Source organism: Micromys minutus (genome assembly GCF_963924665.1).
Source record: "Micromys minutus genome assembly, chromosome: 5".
Lineage (NCBI taxonomy): Eukaryota > Metazoa > Chordata > Mammalia > Rodentia > Muridae > Micromys > Micromys minutus.
This window is the reverse complement of record NC_137974.1, coordinates 76,704,342-76,722,510: the sequence shown is the minus strand read 5'-3', so window position 1 is coordinate 76,722,510 and position 18,169 is coordinate 76,704,342. Positions and strand designations below refer to the sequence as shown.

Here is an 18,169-nt window from a genome sequence, read left to right as displayed (position 1 = left end):
TCTAAAATAGAGACTTACCATCAAACTCTGGAAGGTGACCAAAAGCAATATCAGTAACCTATATTGTGATGGGAGTCACTTGGATTCCCCCAACCAACAACTTGAAAGGGAGTTTCTTACGTCTGATCGTAGGGGGTTATGAGATAGTCTATGGCTCTTTTGGGGAGCACTGTCAGGCCAACTGAGATAACTTCATTTAAGAAAAGAAAAATATCGGTGTTGAAGAAATGGCTCAGTGGTGAAGAGAGCTGACTACGCTTCCAGAGGTTCTGAGTTCAAATCCCAGCAACCACATGGTGGCTCACAACCATCTGTAATGGGATCTGATGCCCTCTTATGATGATGTGTCTGAAAACAGCTACAGTATACTCATATAAATAAAATAAATAATAAAATTTTAAAAAGAGAAAAGAAAAATATCAACAAAATGATTCCTAATGTTATTCTTACATACTCATAGACAGACACCTAGCCCAACCTTCCTCCTAGAGATCCTTCCAATGGCAGCTGATGGGACCATATGCAGAAATATCCACACCCAAAGATTAGGTGGGGAGAGATCCCAAATTGGAGATCTTCACTGGGTCCCTCCCTCTACTTGGAGCTCTGGAACCCCATGGAAGAAGGATAGGAAGAACTGTAGGAGCCAAGGTGTCCAGGACTCCAGGAGAATCTGGCTCGCAGACAGCAACTAGTCAGGTCTCATAGAGGCTCACAGAGACCAAAGCAGCAATCACAGAACATGGGTCTCTGCTAGGTCCTCTGAACACACATTATGGTTGTTATCTTGGTGTTTCCGTGGTGAAAGGAAAAGGAGATATCCGGTCATGAGGAAATATAATCTCCTCACAGGGGCACCAATGTTTTAAAAAGATGACGTCCCAGGTTTCGGCACCAATGTTAGGAAAAGGATGAAGAGAGTGGGAGAGGGGGTATGGCCCATGGAGGTGTAGTGAGGCCTGGGCGCAAGGGAGATGCCTCTGGGGGGGCCCATGTTGGGAATTTCTTCCCCCTGAGAGACCAGCCATATGACTGTATAGTACAGAATAGAGTTTATTCAGGTCATGGGGGAGTTAAGAGTGTAGTAGAGGCAGAGAGAGAGAGAGAGAGAGAGAGAGAGAGAGAGAGAGAGAAGAATAGAGGAGTAGAGGCTGGCTATGAGCACATGGAGAAAGAGGGGGAAAGGGAAAGGGAAGAGGAGGGGTAAGGGTGGAAGAGCAAGAGAGCAAGCAAGCAAGAGAGAGAGGAGGGGGCAACCAGCCCCTTTTATAGTGTCAGGTAATTGGGGCAGAGCATACCTGGCTATTGCCAGGTAACTGAGGGATGGGGTTTGCCTGACTGTTGCCAAGTAAATGAGGGGTGGGGCTTACAGAATCCCAACATGTGGTTCTCCTAATAGTGAGAGTGGGAGTGTCTCTGATTCCTTCATCTGCTCCTGGGACCCTTTTTCTCTAACTGGGTTGCCTCACTCAGTCTTGATATAAAGGTTTGTGTCTGCTTTTATTGTATCTTGTTGTGCCATGCCTAGATAATATTCCTGGGAGGCCCTTCTTTTCTGAAGGAAAACTGAAGGAAGAATGGATCTGGGGGAGAGGAGAAATTGGGGAGGATCTGGAGGGAAGGGAAACTGGTTGGGATGTATTGAAAACAACAACAAAAAGAAACCCAACAAATAGAATATAGTATCTTTACTCAAAATACACAATACACATACATATATGTATATGTGTATGTAATGTATATGTATATGTAATGTATATGATGTATGTGTATATTTAATGATGTATGTGTATGATGTATATATGTGTATGTATATTTATATGTGTATGTGTATATGTATATGATGTATATGTATATGATATATATGTATATGTATATGACAACCTTTTTTCAAGCAACCTTAGTGTCTTCTTCTCCTGTGTATACCGGGCTGGCCTTGAACTCACAGAGATGTGCCTGCCTGAGCTCAGTGATCTATCTGTCTGCCTCTGCTTCCAGAGTTCAGGGATTAAAAGTGTGCACCACCACCACTGGGCTTAATCCTCTAATTTGTAATCATTATTTGGTAGAGGTTTTTCCCCCCCCTATTTTATATGTCTTACGTAACAGACATTTGTCCCTGTTACTTGCTGTTTCTCCTGGCCACGTGCTCATGGTCCATCTCCTCCCTCAATGACTTCCTCCTCTCTTCGTCTCCTTTCTTCTCTTTTTGTTTCTCTCTTCCTGCATCTCCAGTCAAGTAACTGAAAATCTACCTACCTCTGTCTATCGCCCAATTACAGGCTTTAGCCTTTTATTGACAATTAACTTGGGAAGCATGGTTACTTAGTATCATTTTGGATGATATATGAGGTATACAGTCCCTGAGGATCTTGATGTCTAGTATTTAGCATTTGAATACAAGCAGCATCCAACCAATCTCCTACAGGATGAAGAAGCTTTATAGACAGGAATATATTTCCCATCTATTCCAAACTCCCTATCTGTGCTCTCTGGACTATCAAATTCTTTCCTTGGGGACCCCTATAATTGTTAAGAAGGCTTCACGCTCTTCAGACGGAAGCCACCTTCTGACCACAGAGGTAGCTGAAGGAACAAAAACATCACCAACTGCAGAAGCTGGTGAAGTGGGAGGATCATGAACTGACCTTGGCATTGCCCACACGAGGACTCGTGCACTCCCTGGGTTTCGGCAGCAGGCGTGTGGGTGGAGTGACAGGCTAACAATCCTTTCTTTTCCACCAAGATATGTGCTGTGCTTAGCAGGTTATTTTCATTGCCGGTTCCCAGCTGTCAGTATGTATTAGCTCTCCCGGAGCAGAGCCAGCTAGAAGTAGAGTTAGTGTCAGGATATACACTTACCTATAAATAATTTGGTCCAGACATATTTGGTGCAGAGTTGCCGTGGTCACCGAGATCAGCCAGATGCCGTAGTTTTTCAAGCCTGTCCACCCATTTCCATTTTAGCCATACACCTCACTGTTGTCCAGAATAGCCATGAATGAGATATGACCACAGGCAATGCCAACCACCCTCTTACTATGTGACTGGTTTGTAACTTTTCAAGGAGTTGCCTGATTTGCTATAGGTCCCGATTCTACCCGGCTACAGGTGTTATAACCACAATCGAGTACCCCTCCACCTGCCAACAGTGTGAGGCACGAGCTAATTTAGCTTCCTGCTGGATCAAAGGATTGGTATAGACGTGGATGCGAGCCATGCCTCCGTTGATGATGCCATTCCGTAGGTAGCTGTTCCTATGGTGAAGACTTCATTTTCCATGCTTAGGAGAAATGGGGCCTGCTTCCATATCTGAGCCTTTTGATCTTGCTTTTACATAAGGCTGCTTTTACACAGTTTCTTGGGCACCGGTACACTCTGGTGTCTTAGTACGGGTTTGACTGTGTAAACAGACACCATGACCAAGACAACTCTTCTAAGGACAATATTTAATTGGGGCTGGCTTACAGGTTCAGAGGTTCAGTCCAGTATCATCAAGGCAGGAACATGGCAGCATCCAGGCAGGCATGGTACAGGAGGAGCTGAGAGTTCTACATCTTCATCTGAAGGCTGCTAGGGGAAGACTGTCTCTTCCATACTGGGTATAGCTTCAGTGACACAATTCCTCCAATAAGCCCACACCTACTCTGACAAGGCCACACCTCCGAATAGTGCCACTCCCTGGGTCAAGCAAAACCAAACCACCACACACCTTGACCCTGGCTTCAAGCTGTTCCTACAAATAAGCTGACACTGTTTCTATTAAATGACTTCCTCAATTTCCCCGATGTGCAATTCTTCCTCAACCTTCAAAGCCAGGTCTTTATTCTCTGTTTCCAAGGGGAACCCAGGCAGACTCTACCCCTACCCCAGGGATGGCACCAGAACAGAGGCCTGCCTTGAGTGATGCTTCTACACTAAAGAAAATTTCCACTTTTTTCTCAGTGTGGCTAAAATAAATCAAAGTTGCTGGGACTTATAGGTGAAGTGCACATTAAAGCCTTATGTGTTAAGGACATGGACCCCAGTGTGTGCATTGTCAGAAGGTGGTGAGACCTGCATGAGGTGGGGTCTACTGGGTTAGGGCCTTTGTGATGTGCCCTGGGAACAGATGGGAACATAACTTCTTCCTCTCTCTCTCTGCTTCCTAGCTAGCACAGAGTGAGCATACCCATTAGCAATGGCAGGCACAGGCCAGCAACACTACTTCACACTACCACATGACCATTTCACACTGCCGCATGACTGCTTCACACTGCTCCATGACTGCTTCACACTGCTGCATGACTGCTTCACACTGCCACATGGCCACTTCACACTGCCACATGTCCATTTCACACTACCACATGACCATTTCACACTGCTGCATGACCTCTTCACACTGACACATGGCCACTTCACACTGACACATGACTGCTTCACACTGACACATGACCTCTTCACACTGACACATGGCCACTTCATGCTGATTTATGCAGCAGTCTGAGGAGTTCGGAGGCCTCTACTCAGATAAAACCAGGTCCTTGACTTCCTTGCTGAATGGAAGCTCAAGCTAAGTCATTCTGAAGTTGAAATGGAGTTTGAAGGAATTTTAACATAGGTTAAAGTGTAGGATGTTAATAGAGAGACATACGTGAGGACATGGGTGTTGGCATCTCAAAGGAGACACACTTTGCAATAGTAACCAGACATGGGCGAACTCTGAAGCTATTACCTTAGACTTGCTAAAGACTCAGTCAGCTGAAAGAATGACTCCTCGGGTTCTTGGACAGGACCACAGTTCACGTCAACCCTGGATCAGAGACCAAAGAAGTTAGGGTCTCTTCACTATAAACAAGTGTTAACAGTCCTGTACACAAGATTCCCAGAAAATATACAGGAAAGGAGAAAGGCCCTACCCTACATTATATATGGGCAGGCTACAAGCCTGGCTTATTCCTATTTAAAGATTTTTAAAAAATACTTCTTTTTTAAGATTTATTTATTATATACAAATACACTGTCGCTGTCTTCAGACACACCAGAAGAGAGCATCAGATCTCATTACAGATGGTTATGAGCCACCATGTGGTCACTGGGGTTTGAACTCAGGACCTCTGGAAGAACAGTCGATGCTCTTAACCACTGAACCATCTCTTTAGCCCATTAAATATTTTTATTTCAAAATATTTATCTATTTAAAAAGTATTGTCCAAGACATCACCTTTTAGAGACAATGTTAATTATGATCATATTCTTGATTTTTCTACTGGCCAGAGGCTTCACCCAGACTTCGAAGCAAGAGACTTTCCCTCCCTATGTTTCTGTAACCCAGCCCTTGTTTTAATATATAACTTATACCATACCCACGGGATACACTTCATTTCAACATACCCAAAGCAACTGAGCCAAGTGGCCATGGACTGAAATTCCTGAAGCTATATGTCAGAATAAACTTTCGCTTTGCTAAGCATTTTGCCACACAACCACATGAAGCGTCTTCTATGCACACAGCCCAGTATCCCTGTTCTCATCCTTCCCTGCTAGGTTTTTTCTGCCTCAACTGTCCCAGTCATTTTTCGTTCCCCACATGGTAGAGGACCCTTGTTATCTGGGGGCATTGCTCTCTCTCCTTAGTCATCTGCTCAGTTATCTCTTCTTCTGAAATGTCCCTGGACCCTCAAGACCCCAGTCCCCTTCTTTAGAGTAACACCCTACCCTTCATTCCTTTTATAACATTAACCCACAGTTCATCTTAATTCCTACTTGCATGATTCACTCTCTGCTTCGCTGTCAGGATCTGTTCCGTGTCCGAGGAACTGACTGGACCGCAGTTCACTCCAAAGGCCTGATGTAAGAGGACAGTGTCGGACTAAAGCTTAAAATGTCTCATTCTCGTTACTTTTTATGGTTTACTTATTTACTTATTTATAGATGTATGTGAGTACACTGTAGCTGTCTTCAGACATACAAGAAGAGAGCATCATCGAATCCCACTCCAAGTGGTTTTGAGCCACCATGTGGTCGCTGGGAATTGAACTCAAGACCTCTGGAAAAGCAGTCAGTGCTCTTAACCTCTGAGCCATTTTCCCAGCCCTAAAATGTCTCATTCTCAAGACCAGTGAATTTAAACAAGAGCAAAAGATGAGGAGAACAGGTTGGAGAGATGGCTCAATTGTTGAGAGCCCTGGCTACTCTCCGAAGACCCAAGTTCAAATCCCAGTACCCACATGGAAGCTTACAATGGTCTATAACTTCAGCTCTAGGGGTTTCGAGGTACCCTCTTCTTTGGACCTTCATGGGCACCAGAAACACACATGGTCCATTTACATGTATTCAGGCAACATACTCATACACAGAAAGTAAATAAATCTTTAAAAAATGATGAGAGGAAAAATTCTAGTGAAAGGCTATATTGAACTGAGTTTTAAAAAGGCCAGATACTAGGGCTGAAGTCTGAGGTGGGAGTGGGGCCTAGAGTGCTGTTGTTCTTCCAGAGAACTCCTTCTTGTACACTTCCCAGCACCCATGTTAGTAGTTATCTGTAACCCCACACTTCCTCTGGTCTCTGTGGCCACTAGCACCCTCATATACATATCCACACACATGCACATAGTAAAAATAAAATATGTTTATTAATATTTATAAAGAAAGGCCTTTTCTGGGTGTGGTGGTACATGCCTTTAACCCCAGTACTGGGGAGGCAGAGGCAGGTGAATCTCTGTGAGTTCAAGGCCAGCCTGGTCTATAAAGAAAGCCAGTCTGGAAAAGCCAGGGTTTATTACACAGAGAACTCTGTCTCAGGAAACCAAAACAAACAAGCCAGAAAGGCCCAGTGGTTCCTGTGGGTCACATTCACTTTATTAGGCAGGAGTGTGAGGGTTCTACCCTGACCTGAGTAGCAGGAGTTGCCACATCAGCTATTTTTTCTATCAGGGCACTTGGTGGAATTTCCCTGCCTGAGTTAGGAGGTCTGCTTTCAGCCTGATAAGAGGACCTGTGCTGAGGAATGGATGCCTATGCCATTGGCTGCCAGCATGCTGTGATTTACATCATCAGTCACGTCTAGGGGTTGGTTGGTTGGGCTTATGACTTTTGCCTTTTATAAGCCTGCTCCTTTGCAATAAAGTTGAGCCTTGATCAGAACTTTGTCTTGGCTCCATCTTCTCTCGTCTCTGTCCTTTAATTCCCAGACCCCCTTTTGAGGTACCTCTTTTGGCTGGTGGGCACAAAGGTCGACTACAAAGGAGGAAGGCAAGTCACCTAAGTTCAGAGTCACAAGACCAAACTCAGTATTTGCAAGCACGGACCAGGGACCCAAGGGGCTGGTGGGTTGGAGGAGGCCTGGAAGCAGAAGTATACCCCTCGGTTGGTCCAGATGCAGGGAGAAGGGCTGTTCTTCCAAAGTCACATACCGAGCTCCTTAGGACTGACAGACATGAAGCCATGCTTTACCTGCCGTGGTACAGAGGCTTGATGGACCTGCGCTGCTGGAGCACCTTGAGGACCAGCAGATTTTTCTGTGCATGTTAAAGGATGTTGGAAAGTTGATGTCATCTCCAGAGTAAAGCTTAAGATTACTATTAACTGCTAAAGATAGATTAGCACACTACAATCTTCCCTCAGCCCCTCCGTGCTCATCTCTCCAGCCTCCACACACTGAGCTCCTCTTTCTGAAGGCAACCTGGGATTATGTGTATATTCTGAATCAACTCTGGATAATCTACCCTCACCTTCTGCCTGCCTGGTACACACGGCTAGAGTTTAGACAATGAAGTAGGTCTCCTTTATGAGAAACCCATACCTGCATCTCACCTTCTTACTGAATCTCTCTCTCTCTCTCTTTCTCTCTCTTAATTTCAGCCCTCATGGTTAAAATTCAATTAAAATTAAAAGCCTAAATTAAATTCTTTTTTTATAAACTTCAATTTGGCTCCATACTGGCTTATGCTAAAATTCTATTTCTTTTTTTCTTTCTCTATTTATTTCTTCCTTTCTTTCTTTTATTTTTATTTTATTTATTTATTTATTGCAGCTAAGTCAAGAGTCCAATTTCCAAAGATTGACAGAATTCCTCAGACTGTGAACAATGGTGTGGAGTGGTGTTTCTCTCCCTAGTGCTACTAAAAAGGGAGACATTGGATATGAGAAAGAGATTTTTTTTTGAAGATCTATATAGGGGCTGGAGGGATAGCTCTGTGGTTAAGAGCATTGACTGCTCTTCCAGAGGTCCTGAGTACAATTCCCAGCAACCACATGGTGGCTCACACCATCTGTAATGGGGTCTAATGCCCTCTTCTGTTCTGTCTGAAGACAGCAACAGTGTACTCATAAACATACAATAAATAAATATAATCTTTAAAACAAGAAAGGACCTCTCACTGACCTAGAAGCTTGCCAAGTAGGCTAGGCTAGCCAGTGAGCCCTAGGGGTCCTCTCATCTCTGCTGCCTCAGTACTTGGATTGCATATGTGTCATTAAAGCAAAGATTTTTTAAACCAGTATTGATATGCGCAAATATTTTGATTAAGAAAGTTGAAGTAAAACAAATTGCCTTTGGATAAGAAAAGGTTTCAGATAATAGATTAGTGCTGTCACAAAAAAAATAAAATAAAAGAAAGTTCCAAAGTTGAAACAGACAAATGAGGACAAAAACAGAAAAACTAAAGTATATCATAGACTTGTGAAAGATGTTACTTACATACAGTATGTATATAATTAAGTTTCCTATCCTTAAAAGTGATTTGACACTTAGGTCAAAGTTAAATACACTGTTAAGGACTAGCACATAATGATCTGCTTACAAACAGTTGCAACTTACAGCAGCAGTGGTTACATACACAAAACCAAGCCATTTCAAAATTCCAACACAGACGGGAGGAACTGCCGAGACTGATTTCTAGGCAAGGAGCTGGAAAAGAGAGTCGCTTTTCTTTTGGAGTGTGGCCACTGGTAACTTCCACATGTCCCAGCAGATAAACCCACATACATGCGCATACGGGCAACACTAATCGGACTCAGTGAATGAATGGGGGTGGGGGGGACAGAGGGACGGAGTGAGGGAGGGAAGGAAGGCGGGGGGGGGGGAGAAATAGGATGGGAGTTCTTGAAGGGCATTGGGGCTGTGTAGAGGTATACAAATTTTAAAGCCTCAATTTGTTTGTTTGTTTTAATTGGAGACCTTTAGCTATTCAGTAGTTAAGATTGTTCTTGCTGCTCTTCCCGGGGACTCATTAGGTTCCCAGACACCCACACTGGGCAGATCACAACTGCCTGTAATGTGCTTCTGACTCTGTGGATTGGGGGCTGATGAGATGGTACCATGCCAGTCTGGGTGGTGCTGACACTTCGTATCTTGAGGTCATATTGTAGCAGGACGAAATGGAGAAACTCTGGGATGTGGTGGGTGCTCCAACCTACCCACACACTCAGAAATGGTTTCGGTGAAAGCCAGAGAAGAGGATCACGGACCTGGAAGCTCAGCTCCCGCGAGGGAGGAAGGGGTGGGCGTGAGGGGTTCCCTAGAGACAGTTTGCCAGCATCAGCGGTTGTCTGCACGTGCTTTTGGTTCCTCCTGGGACCCAGACACAGGCTGGCCAGATGCCATGTGGGGCGCCAGGACCCAGCTATCGGGTCTGGGCGGGTACAGGGCAGCCCTGCTCGCTGCTCTTCTCCAACTGAGCTTCTTGTCCCAGCATGCCCAGGCCGCAGAACCCACCAACGCTGTGGATAACACAACCTCCCAGACCCTGAAGGCTACTCTATCCCTGTCAAGGGGTAAGGAGACAGGAGCAAGAGCAGTCTTTAAAATAGGAGGCAGGTTTTCAGTGGATATGTCCCCTCCCTTCTCCTTCCTCCCTTCCCCTTCCCTTCCGTCCCTTTCCTCCCCTCCGGAACATAAGCAGTCTGGAGAACCTAAGGGCCTTTGCATTAAAAAGGAGGTGCTTGAGACTGGGGACTTATACAGATGCCCTCTCCTCTGCTGACTCTCGCCCATTGACCCCATCTTCTCAGTTCAGGGACAAGGTTCTCTTAGCGCTGCACCACCGTCTTCACTGGATTGGGATGGGAGGACATACCCACTCAAAATGACCGAGGCCTGAAAAAGAACGGTTTCTATCAGCTTCAGCGTCTGCCTCTTCAGAGCTGTGCTCTTTAAGCTAACGAGGTCTGAGGGGAGCTTAGCAGGACCCTCCTCCTCTTTGACCCCCACCTCTGTTCTGAGAGCCTTGTTCAGGGGAAGCCTTGGTCTGATCCAACCCTCCCCCTGTCATTCAGGGTGTTCCTTGTCACATGAGCCTTAGCACTCTATTCCTGACCTTGGGTGTGCCCACCTGAGAACAGAGAGGAGAGGCCACTGTGTCCCCTGAGTCCTGCTGATGCTGACATTTGGGGCACCAAGCACATGCATCCTGAACGCAGGTGCCTCGCGGCTGGGATTGTCTCCACAGTGTGCGGCAAGACCAAATTCCAAGGGAAGATCTATGGCGGACAGATTGCAGGGGCTGAGCGGTGGCCCTGGCAGGCCAGTCTGCTCTTTCATGGCAGGCACATCTGTGGAGGGGTTCTCATCGACAAAAACTGGGTAGCCAGCGCCGCCCACTGCTTCCAAGTGTGAGTATTCCCTCCCTGGGCCCTGCTGCTGGGAAGGGGAACAGGAGAGTCACAAGGACAGAAGGAGAGGCATGCAGGACAGACAGCCATGTTCTAGGCTAGGTTCTGGGACAGTTTGCTGCCAGCAGATGTCCTCTCTGCTGCTGCTGCTGCTGCGACCTTGAGGGGTGTCTTTAACCTGGATTATTATCCCTGCTCATCACCTGACACCATCGCTGTCAGTCTGGGTCTCTTATTCCAGGGTTTCTCACCTGGGGATGTCCTCTCCCCTCCCCTGAGACTGGACTAACAATCATGGTGATACACACATTAGTTTTAAACAGCTAACTGAAAGACTTGTCCCAGCTGTGACTAAACTAATTCGGGTAAGCAGAGCTTCATTCTAAAGTGGTCCCTTCCGGTCTTCCCTTTCTCTGTCACATACTTTAGGGATCAAAATTTTGTTCCATTTGAAATACTTCAGTAAATCACTTGCTTACCTCTAGACAGTCCCTGCAGGTGGCAACAGGCCTGGTTTCTCCTGTAACTATTTTTTTCTTGTCAATGTTTATTTATTTTATTTATATGAGTACACTGTAGCTGTCTTCAGACACACCAGAAGAGGGTATCAGATCCCATTACAGATGTTTGTGAGCCACCATGTGGTTGCTGGGAATTGAACTCAGGACCTCTGGAAGAGCAGACAGTGCTCTGAACCGCTGAGCCATCTCTCCAGACCTTCTCCTGTAACTGTTGTTACTGTGTCCTAACTTATCCATATACAGCCAGTGGCTGTGAAAGGGACCATCAGAGGCTCCTATTCCGAAGGTTGGACACAGTTAAGATGCATCCTGCCTTCTCTGGCCAGGGGCCCCCTGCAAGTTCCAATCAGGTTTATTGGAAGCTCATTGGATTCAGGCCACTCTTAGACTGGAGCACAGTCCTCTCCAGAGGCATCCTAGCACCATGTGTGGTGTGTGTGTGTGTGTGTGTGTGTGTGTGTGTGTGTGTGTGTGGTGGTGGTGTGTGTGGTGTGTATATGTGTGTGTGTGGTGTGGGTATGTGGTATGTGTGTGTGGTATGTGTGGTGTGTGGGGGGGGGTATGTGTGGTGTGTGTGTGTATGTGTGTGTGTGTGATGTGTGGTGTATATATGTGTGTGTGTGTGTGGTATGGGTATGTAGTATGTGTGGTGTGTGTGTGTATGTGTGTGTGTGTGATGTGTGGTGTATATATGTGTGTGTGTGTGTGGTACGGGTATGTGGTATGTGTGGTGTGGGGGGGGTATGTGTGGTGTGTGTGTGGTATGTGTGGTGTGTGTGTGTGTGTGTGTGTGTGGTGTGTGTGGTGTGTGTGGTGTGTATATATGTGTGTGTGTGGTGTGGGTATGTGGTATGTGTGTGTGGTATGTGTGGTGTGGGGGGGTATGTGTGGTGTGTGTGTGTGTGTGTGGTGTGTGTGTGTGTGTGTGGTGTGTGTGTGTGTGTGTAGTGTATGTTCCTGTCTTTCCTATAGTGAAGGGTGTCACTAACCCCACAGGTTGAATTATCCATGTACTAGCAGAGTCAAGCAGATGTATCTTGGGCTCAGTGTGTGCCCAAAAGGAGCGAGGAGGACAATTGATTGCATATGGGTTCCATACATATACATATAGCTTTACATACATATACTGGCACCCATGTGCCAGGCCTGAGGTGCAGGGTCACGTGGAGGATGTGTGAGAACTATCAGGAAAGTGAAGCAAAGGCCTTGTCTAATAAATCAGGAAGGTGTATCAAGACGCCATGAGACATTCAGATGGTGGTTCCCTAAAGAAAGCAGATTCAGCCATGGGGAGTAGGCATGGAAGAGAGCCTTCTGAGTGGCCATGTAGCCTAGAATACAGTCTGCATCCCAGAAATGGTAAGTTTGCATTTATTGTTCCATTTCCTCCACAAATACATTGTTATGGTTAGATAGGAATACAGTCTTGAGAGGATCCAGTGTCTGAGGGTTGGAGTATAAGTCAGGCTAAGCAGGAGGCAGCATCTTTAAGGCCATATACATATAAGACAGATCTGGGTGGGGCTGAGTGAAATTTTCCAGCTCCCAGAGGAAAGGGTGCAGTTTGATGTAACTCTCCTACCCAATCATGAGGTTGACAGCCCGCTGGATCCCAGGGTATCCGAAACCTTTGGTATCCTGAGCTGTGTGGGATCGTCCTGCCCCTCAAGAGGAAAAACACCCATGTTTTAGGAAAAGGAGGGGACACCTGAAGTGAAGAAGAGACCAGGTCTGGGGGCCTGCAGGGTGGGTAGACAGTCAGGGAGACAGCGTCAACCCCACATTTACAGGCCCTCCTTCTCCTGCACTAGGTCTCAAAAGCCAAGGGACTACCAGATCATGCTAGGATACAACAGACTCAACAGTCCCAGCAGGTACAGCAGGCTGATGTCAGTATGGAAGGTCATCGTTCACAGTGACTACAACAGATTCCACCACCAAGGAAGTGACATTGTCCTGCTGCAGCTGAAGTCCCCTGTGGAGTACAGCTCCCACATCCTCCCAGCCTGTGTCCCCGAGAAAGACATAAAAATCCCCAAAGAAAAGGCCTGCTGGACAAGTGGCTGGGGGCATCTCAGAGAGGATGGTGAGCTCAGTTGAAGGTCAGGAGAGGAAGGGGGAGGGGAAGGGGCTGCTCTCAGAAGATAGTGAGTACACAGGACAGGAGGGGGAGGGGAGGGATTCTCTCAGATGATAGTGAGTGCACAGGACAGGACAAGAGGGGGAGGGGAGGGATGCTCTCAGATGATAGTGAGTACACAGGACAGGACAGGAGGGGGAGGGGAGGGATGCTCTCAGATGATAGTGAGTACACAGGACAGGACAGGAAGGGGGAGGGCAAGAACCTGGAGGCCTTCCCAGAGGTTGAGAACCCCAGTTTCCCATTCAAAAGCAAACCTCCCTCTTTCAGACTAGAAGTGTAGGCTCTCTGACTCCAGAGCTCTAAGTGAAGTTGACCTCTGACCTCTGCAAGGCCAAATTCACTTAGACACCCTGGAAAGCAAAGACACTGGGTATCCTTCAGAAGAGGAGAGGGACGTTCTCTCCCTGGCAGGGGACAGGTTGGGGTGTTTAACTGGGGAACATTCACTCTCTGGACCTCACTGCACATCCCTTAGGGCAAGGAAGCCTGTTCTAGCAGCGTTCACAAGTGTTCCCGAACACACATGGTTCCAAATCCACGGATCCAGTCACCGGGGAACCAAAGGCCTTAGTGTTAGGCAGTGACATTCTCCTTGTCCTTATTCTCTGAGCACTACGGGATTGTGACTGTCTCTGTCACACTTGCCTCATGTCAAATAGTCTGTCATCCAGACATGATGTCAGTGAACAGGAAGACACACACAGGTTCTCTGCACACACCAAGCAGAGGGGACTCTGTGTCTGTGGACTCTGGTATTGTGGGCCACAGGAAGAGCCTGTGACAGCAAGGGACAAGTCTATTCATGTAGCCTGAGAGCACAGAGTTCCTGGACAAGGATTTCCACACAAGGCTAAATGCTTTTGATCTAAGACAAAATAAGAGCAAGTAAAATGGAGAATGTAAATTTGACATGAAGTTTAGGGTCACAGTGTGACAAAGCAACAAGAAGGCTTGGAGGCAGGAGCTTCTCTGAGGTCGGGGTTGGGGCCCCCACCCCTCCCCCTAGTCTCTAGTCACCAGAACAGTGGGTCAGAGGCATTAGAAGGGATGCACTATCACTCCCTAAGGGGCTGTGTCAGGACAGATGGGGTGTCCAGGTCAGGCCAGGGGATGAGAGAGGAAACACAGAGGGGAAGGCATGGGCGGGGACAGCTCTCAGAACAGAGAACCTGGCCTCTCTAAGACTGAACCCTCAGCCATCCTCTGTCATGACCTCTCCTGACCACAGTTGTTGAGCCTGGGGGACAGGCTTGGGTTTGCTACCTACGGGCAACCGTGGGCACCCTTGAGGGATGTGTACCATGGCCCCTGAGTGCGGTGAGTCATGCTGCTGTCCCTCTGCTCCCATGGGACAGCCCTAGGCCACATCTGTGAGAGCACCTGGAAACAGAATCCATGACTCCAGCCGCTCCTTCTGATTGGCCAGTCCTCCTGTCAATCTCCTAAGCACTTCTGGCCTGTGTCCTAGGCCACTGCTACCCCCAGTCTCCAGTATCCCTGCCTCCAGCTGTGGCCCCACAGACCAGCCAGAGCTGTTTGAAAGCTGAGCCCCTTCCTTGGCTTGTGTGTCCTCAGTGTGTAGTCTCTGTCCCCTTGCCTGGTGAGGAGGCTCTGCCTGGGGCCCCACTGTGGTTGCCCCTAGTGTTCCTCAGCCCCCTACCCCTGGACGTGGACATTTGCAGTCACCATGACTTTCTGCCTGGTCCTGCCTTCCACAGAGCCTCATGCCTGCACTTGCACGCAGTATCCCCTGGTCACTGAGTGCCTGTTGTGAGTCCCTCCCTGCTGCTGTGACCAAGAGAGGCTGCCCCCCCCCCAGATCATCCTAGAAGGGGAGCTGGGGAAGGGGGTCCTCCCTGGGCTGCATCTCACATCTGATTCCCCTCTGGAAGTGCGAATTCCTTTGCCTTATGACCTGTATGAAGCTGAGCTCATCATCATGACCAATGACCAGTGCAAAGGATTTTTCCCCCCACCACAACCGGGATCCCAGAAAAGCTACTATATATACGACGATATGGTGTGTGCTGCTGACTACAGCATGTCAAAATCCATCTGCACAGTAAGTGAGACCTGCTCGGCTGGCTCAAACAAGTTTGTCCCCTTTGGACCCTTCTGTTGTCTAAGCCCCGACCTGTGTCTTCTTAGGACCTTGTCTCCTCCATTTGTTTGGGTCTTTGGAAATGGTCATCCCTCGCACAGTCTGAGGGATTTTTAGAAATTAGGTCAGTGGGCCCATGAGATGTCTGAGGGGATAAAGGTGCTTCCCTGCACGTCTAATGACCTGAATTTGATCTACAACTTGACCTACATGGTAGAGAGAACCAACCTCTGCAAGTAGCCCCCTGAGCTCCACAACCATGGTGCAGGCACAAGGGCACATATACACACACACAAGTGGCTGTGCGCACACACATGTAAAATGGCTAACATTTAATTAAAAATAAGAAATTGATACACTGGCGTTAACAGCACCCAAAGTGCCCCTTTCCTTCCCCTCACTCCTAGAATCACCTCGGCTTTGGAAACACAATGATGGCTCCACGCTGAGACTTTACCTAAACATATATCACTCAGGGTGCAGGCTTTTGCCTGATTGCTTTTCAGCCAATAGGATGCTATCCAGCCATACCATTTATAAGGATACAGTACACTCTTATTCATTTTTTATTTATTATATATACAGCATTTTGCATGTATCCTGCAGGCCAGAAGAGGGCACCAGTCTCATTACAGATGGCTGTGAGCCACCATGTGTTTGATGAGAATTGAACTCAGGACCTCTGAAAGAGCAGTCAGTGCTCTTAACCACTGAGTCATCTCTCCAGCCTCCTTGGATTTTTTTTTTCTTTTAATTGCTTAAATGGTTCTGATGGGGTACACAGAAACACCTGGTATCCATTTGTATCCTCTCCATTCCTGTCGGTGTGAGGCCCTCCCTGAATCATTATTCATGCCCTCTTTCTTCTCAGGGAGATTCTGGGGGGCCCCTTGTCTGCTTACTGGAAGGCTCCTGGCACGTGGTAGGGCTGACCAGCTGGAGCTCGTCGTGTGAAGACCCAATCTCCAGCCCCAGTGTCTTCACCAGGGTCTCCTACTTTGACAAGTGGATTAAGGATAACAAGAAAGCATCGCCCAACCCAAAGCCAGCGCAGTCCCATCAGCCCCCTCGCTATCCTAGGCCCCCTCACCAGCAGAGACCCCCAAGTAATCCAGGATCTCCCGAGAATGAAAATCCTGAGGTCGATAACAAGAACCAAGGTGCTGACATCAAGCCGATGGTCTGCACAGCCATGCTGCTCTCCCAGGCCCTCCTGCAACAGTTGATTTAGTTCAGAGATCTGTCATGGAGCCACAGGGCCTTGGACAGCCAGTGGGTCCTGCAGGCCACCTCACTGAGCACTGTCTTCCACGCCTCCATCCGTGGGCCCCCGTCCATCTGAGGACACACTTCCACACTTGCCCTGGGCCAGGCAAAACCAAGAATGAACAATAAAACTGAAAACTAAAGAAACTTCTAACCTTTTTCTGGCCACACCACAGTCTCCCACCTTTCAACACAAACTGTAAATGAGGGAGACACTGGGCTTTTGGCAGATCCATGTTGCCTGGAGAGAAACCCAGGTGCTTTGATTCTTTCCAACCTTGTTTGAACATCCCTGGCCTGCCCACTCATGTGCAGTCCAAATCCTTCTCCTGCTGATGTCAAGATTCCCAGCATGTGGCCTGTCCCTTTCTCCCTGTCTGCAGGTCTTCTCCCTCCTCCCCTCACTCCCTCCTTTTCTTCCTTTACCTAGAATGGGTGCTGGCACTATTACTAAGTTTCTATGGCTGTGACAAAATACCCGAGGAAATCCACACAAAAAGAGGCAAGGTTATTTTGGCTCATGGTTTCAAAAGTTTCAGTGCTAGGAACTGTGTTTTGCCATGGACAGAGAGCCAAGGAATGCCATATGATGCCACCATTATAGACCTCAGAAGAGAGGACTATTGGCGAAGAAGTACATAAAGGGACTACCTTTGAGCAGAGGTGGGGGAAAGGAACAAAAGACAGCAGGCTGCGATGGTACCAGACATTCTAAGGCATATGAAGCATGCCCACAGGGAAAATATGTGACTATGGTGACAGTGAAAACATGTCACATTGACTGCTAGTGACAACAGGGCTGCTGGTGTTAAGTCCCTCAAGGAGGGTTGGGTGGCATTAAGGAGCCATTATGCTGAGGTCAATGTCTGAAGCAGGGGATGAAACAGGTTGCGCTATTGTGCAGGAGATGAGGTGGTAGAGAGGCCACAACCTTGAAGGAATGTTGAATCACCTCCTCTGCCTCTTTTATCTCCAGGGATTGGGTAATTTGGATAGGTTTTCTCTGGGTTTTAATCACGTTCACCGGGTATTGATTGAGCTTGGTGAGCTTACCAATAATTCCCATTTCCCACCTGGGATCCCATGGGTTCATAATATAGAGATGAAAGACTCCATATTTTCATGGAGAAGGAACTTTGAGTGTGGTACCTGTGTGGTGGTTTGTATATGCTTGACCCAGGGAGTGGCACTATTTGAAGGTGTGGTCTTGGAGTAGGTGTGTCACTGTGGGCATGACCTTTAAGACCTCATCCTAGCTGCCTAGTATTCTGCTAGCAGCCTTCAGATGAAGATGTAGAACTTTCAGCTCCTCTGGCACCATGCCTGCCTGGATGCTGCCATGCTCCCACCTTGAGGATAATAAATTGGACCTCTAAACCTGTAAGCCAGCTCCAATTAAATGTTGTCCTTATGAGAGTTGCTTTGGTCATGGTGTCTGTTCACAGCAGTAAAACCCTAAGACAAGCTGGTATTGTCAAGACCAATATCGGTAGCTGTCATATATGTCTGGCCATTCTTTACAATGGCCTGTTCATGGAGGAAGCA

The 18,169-nt window shown here is 47.4% G+C and overlaps 1 protein-coding gene across 1 annotated transcript; it reads left to right on the top strand.

The window, feature by feature from the left end:
• Positions 1–9,413: 9,413 nt before the first annotated feature.
• On the top strand, positions 9,414–16,589 carry LOC308421200 (serine protease 40-like; the record flags this gene model as incomplete). The annotated part of the gene is made up of 5 exons (XM_080917476.1): positions 9,414–9,756; positions 10,431–10,593; positions 12,926–13,200; positions 15,150–15,319; positions 16,230–16,589. The coding sequence occupies 5 exons, from the start codon at positions 9,414–9,416 to the stop codon at positions 16,587–16,589; spliced, it is 1,311 nt and encodes a 436-aa protein (XP_080773602.1).
• Positions 16,590–18,169: the final 1,580 nt, after the last annotated feature.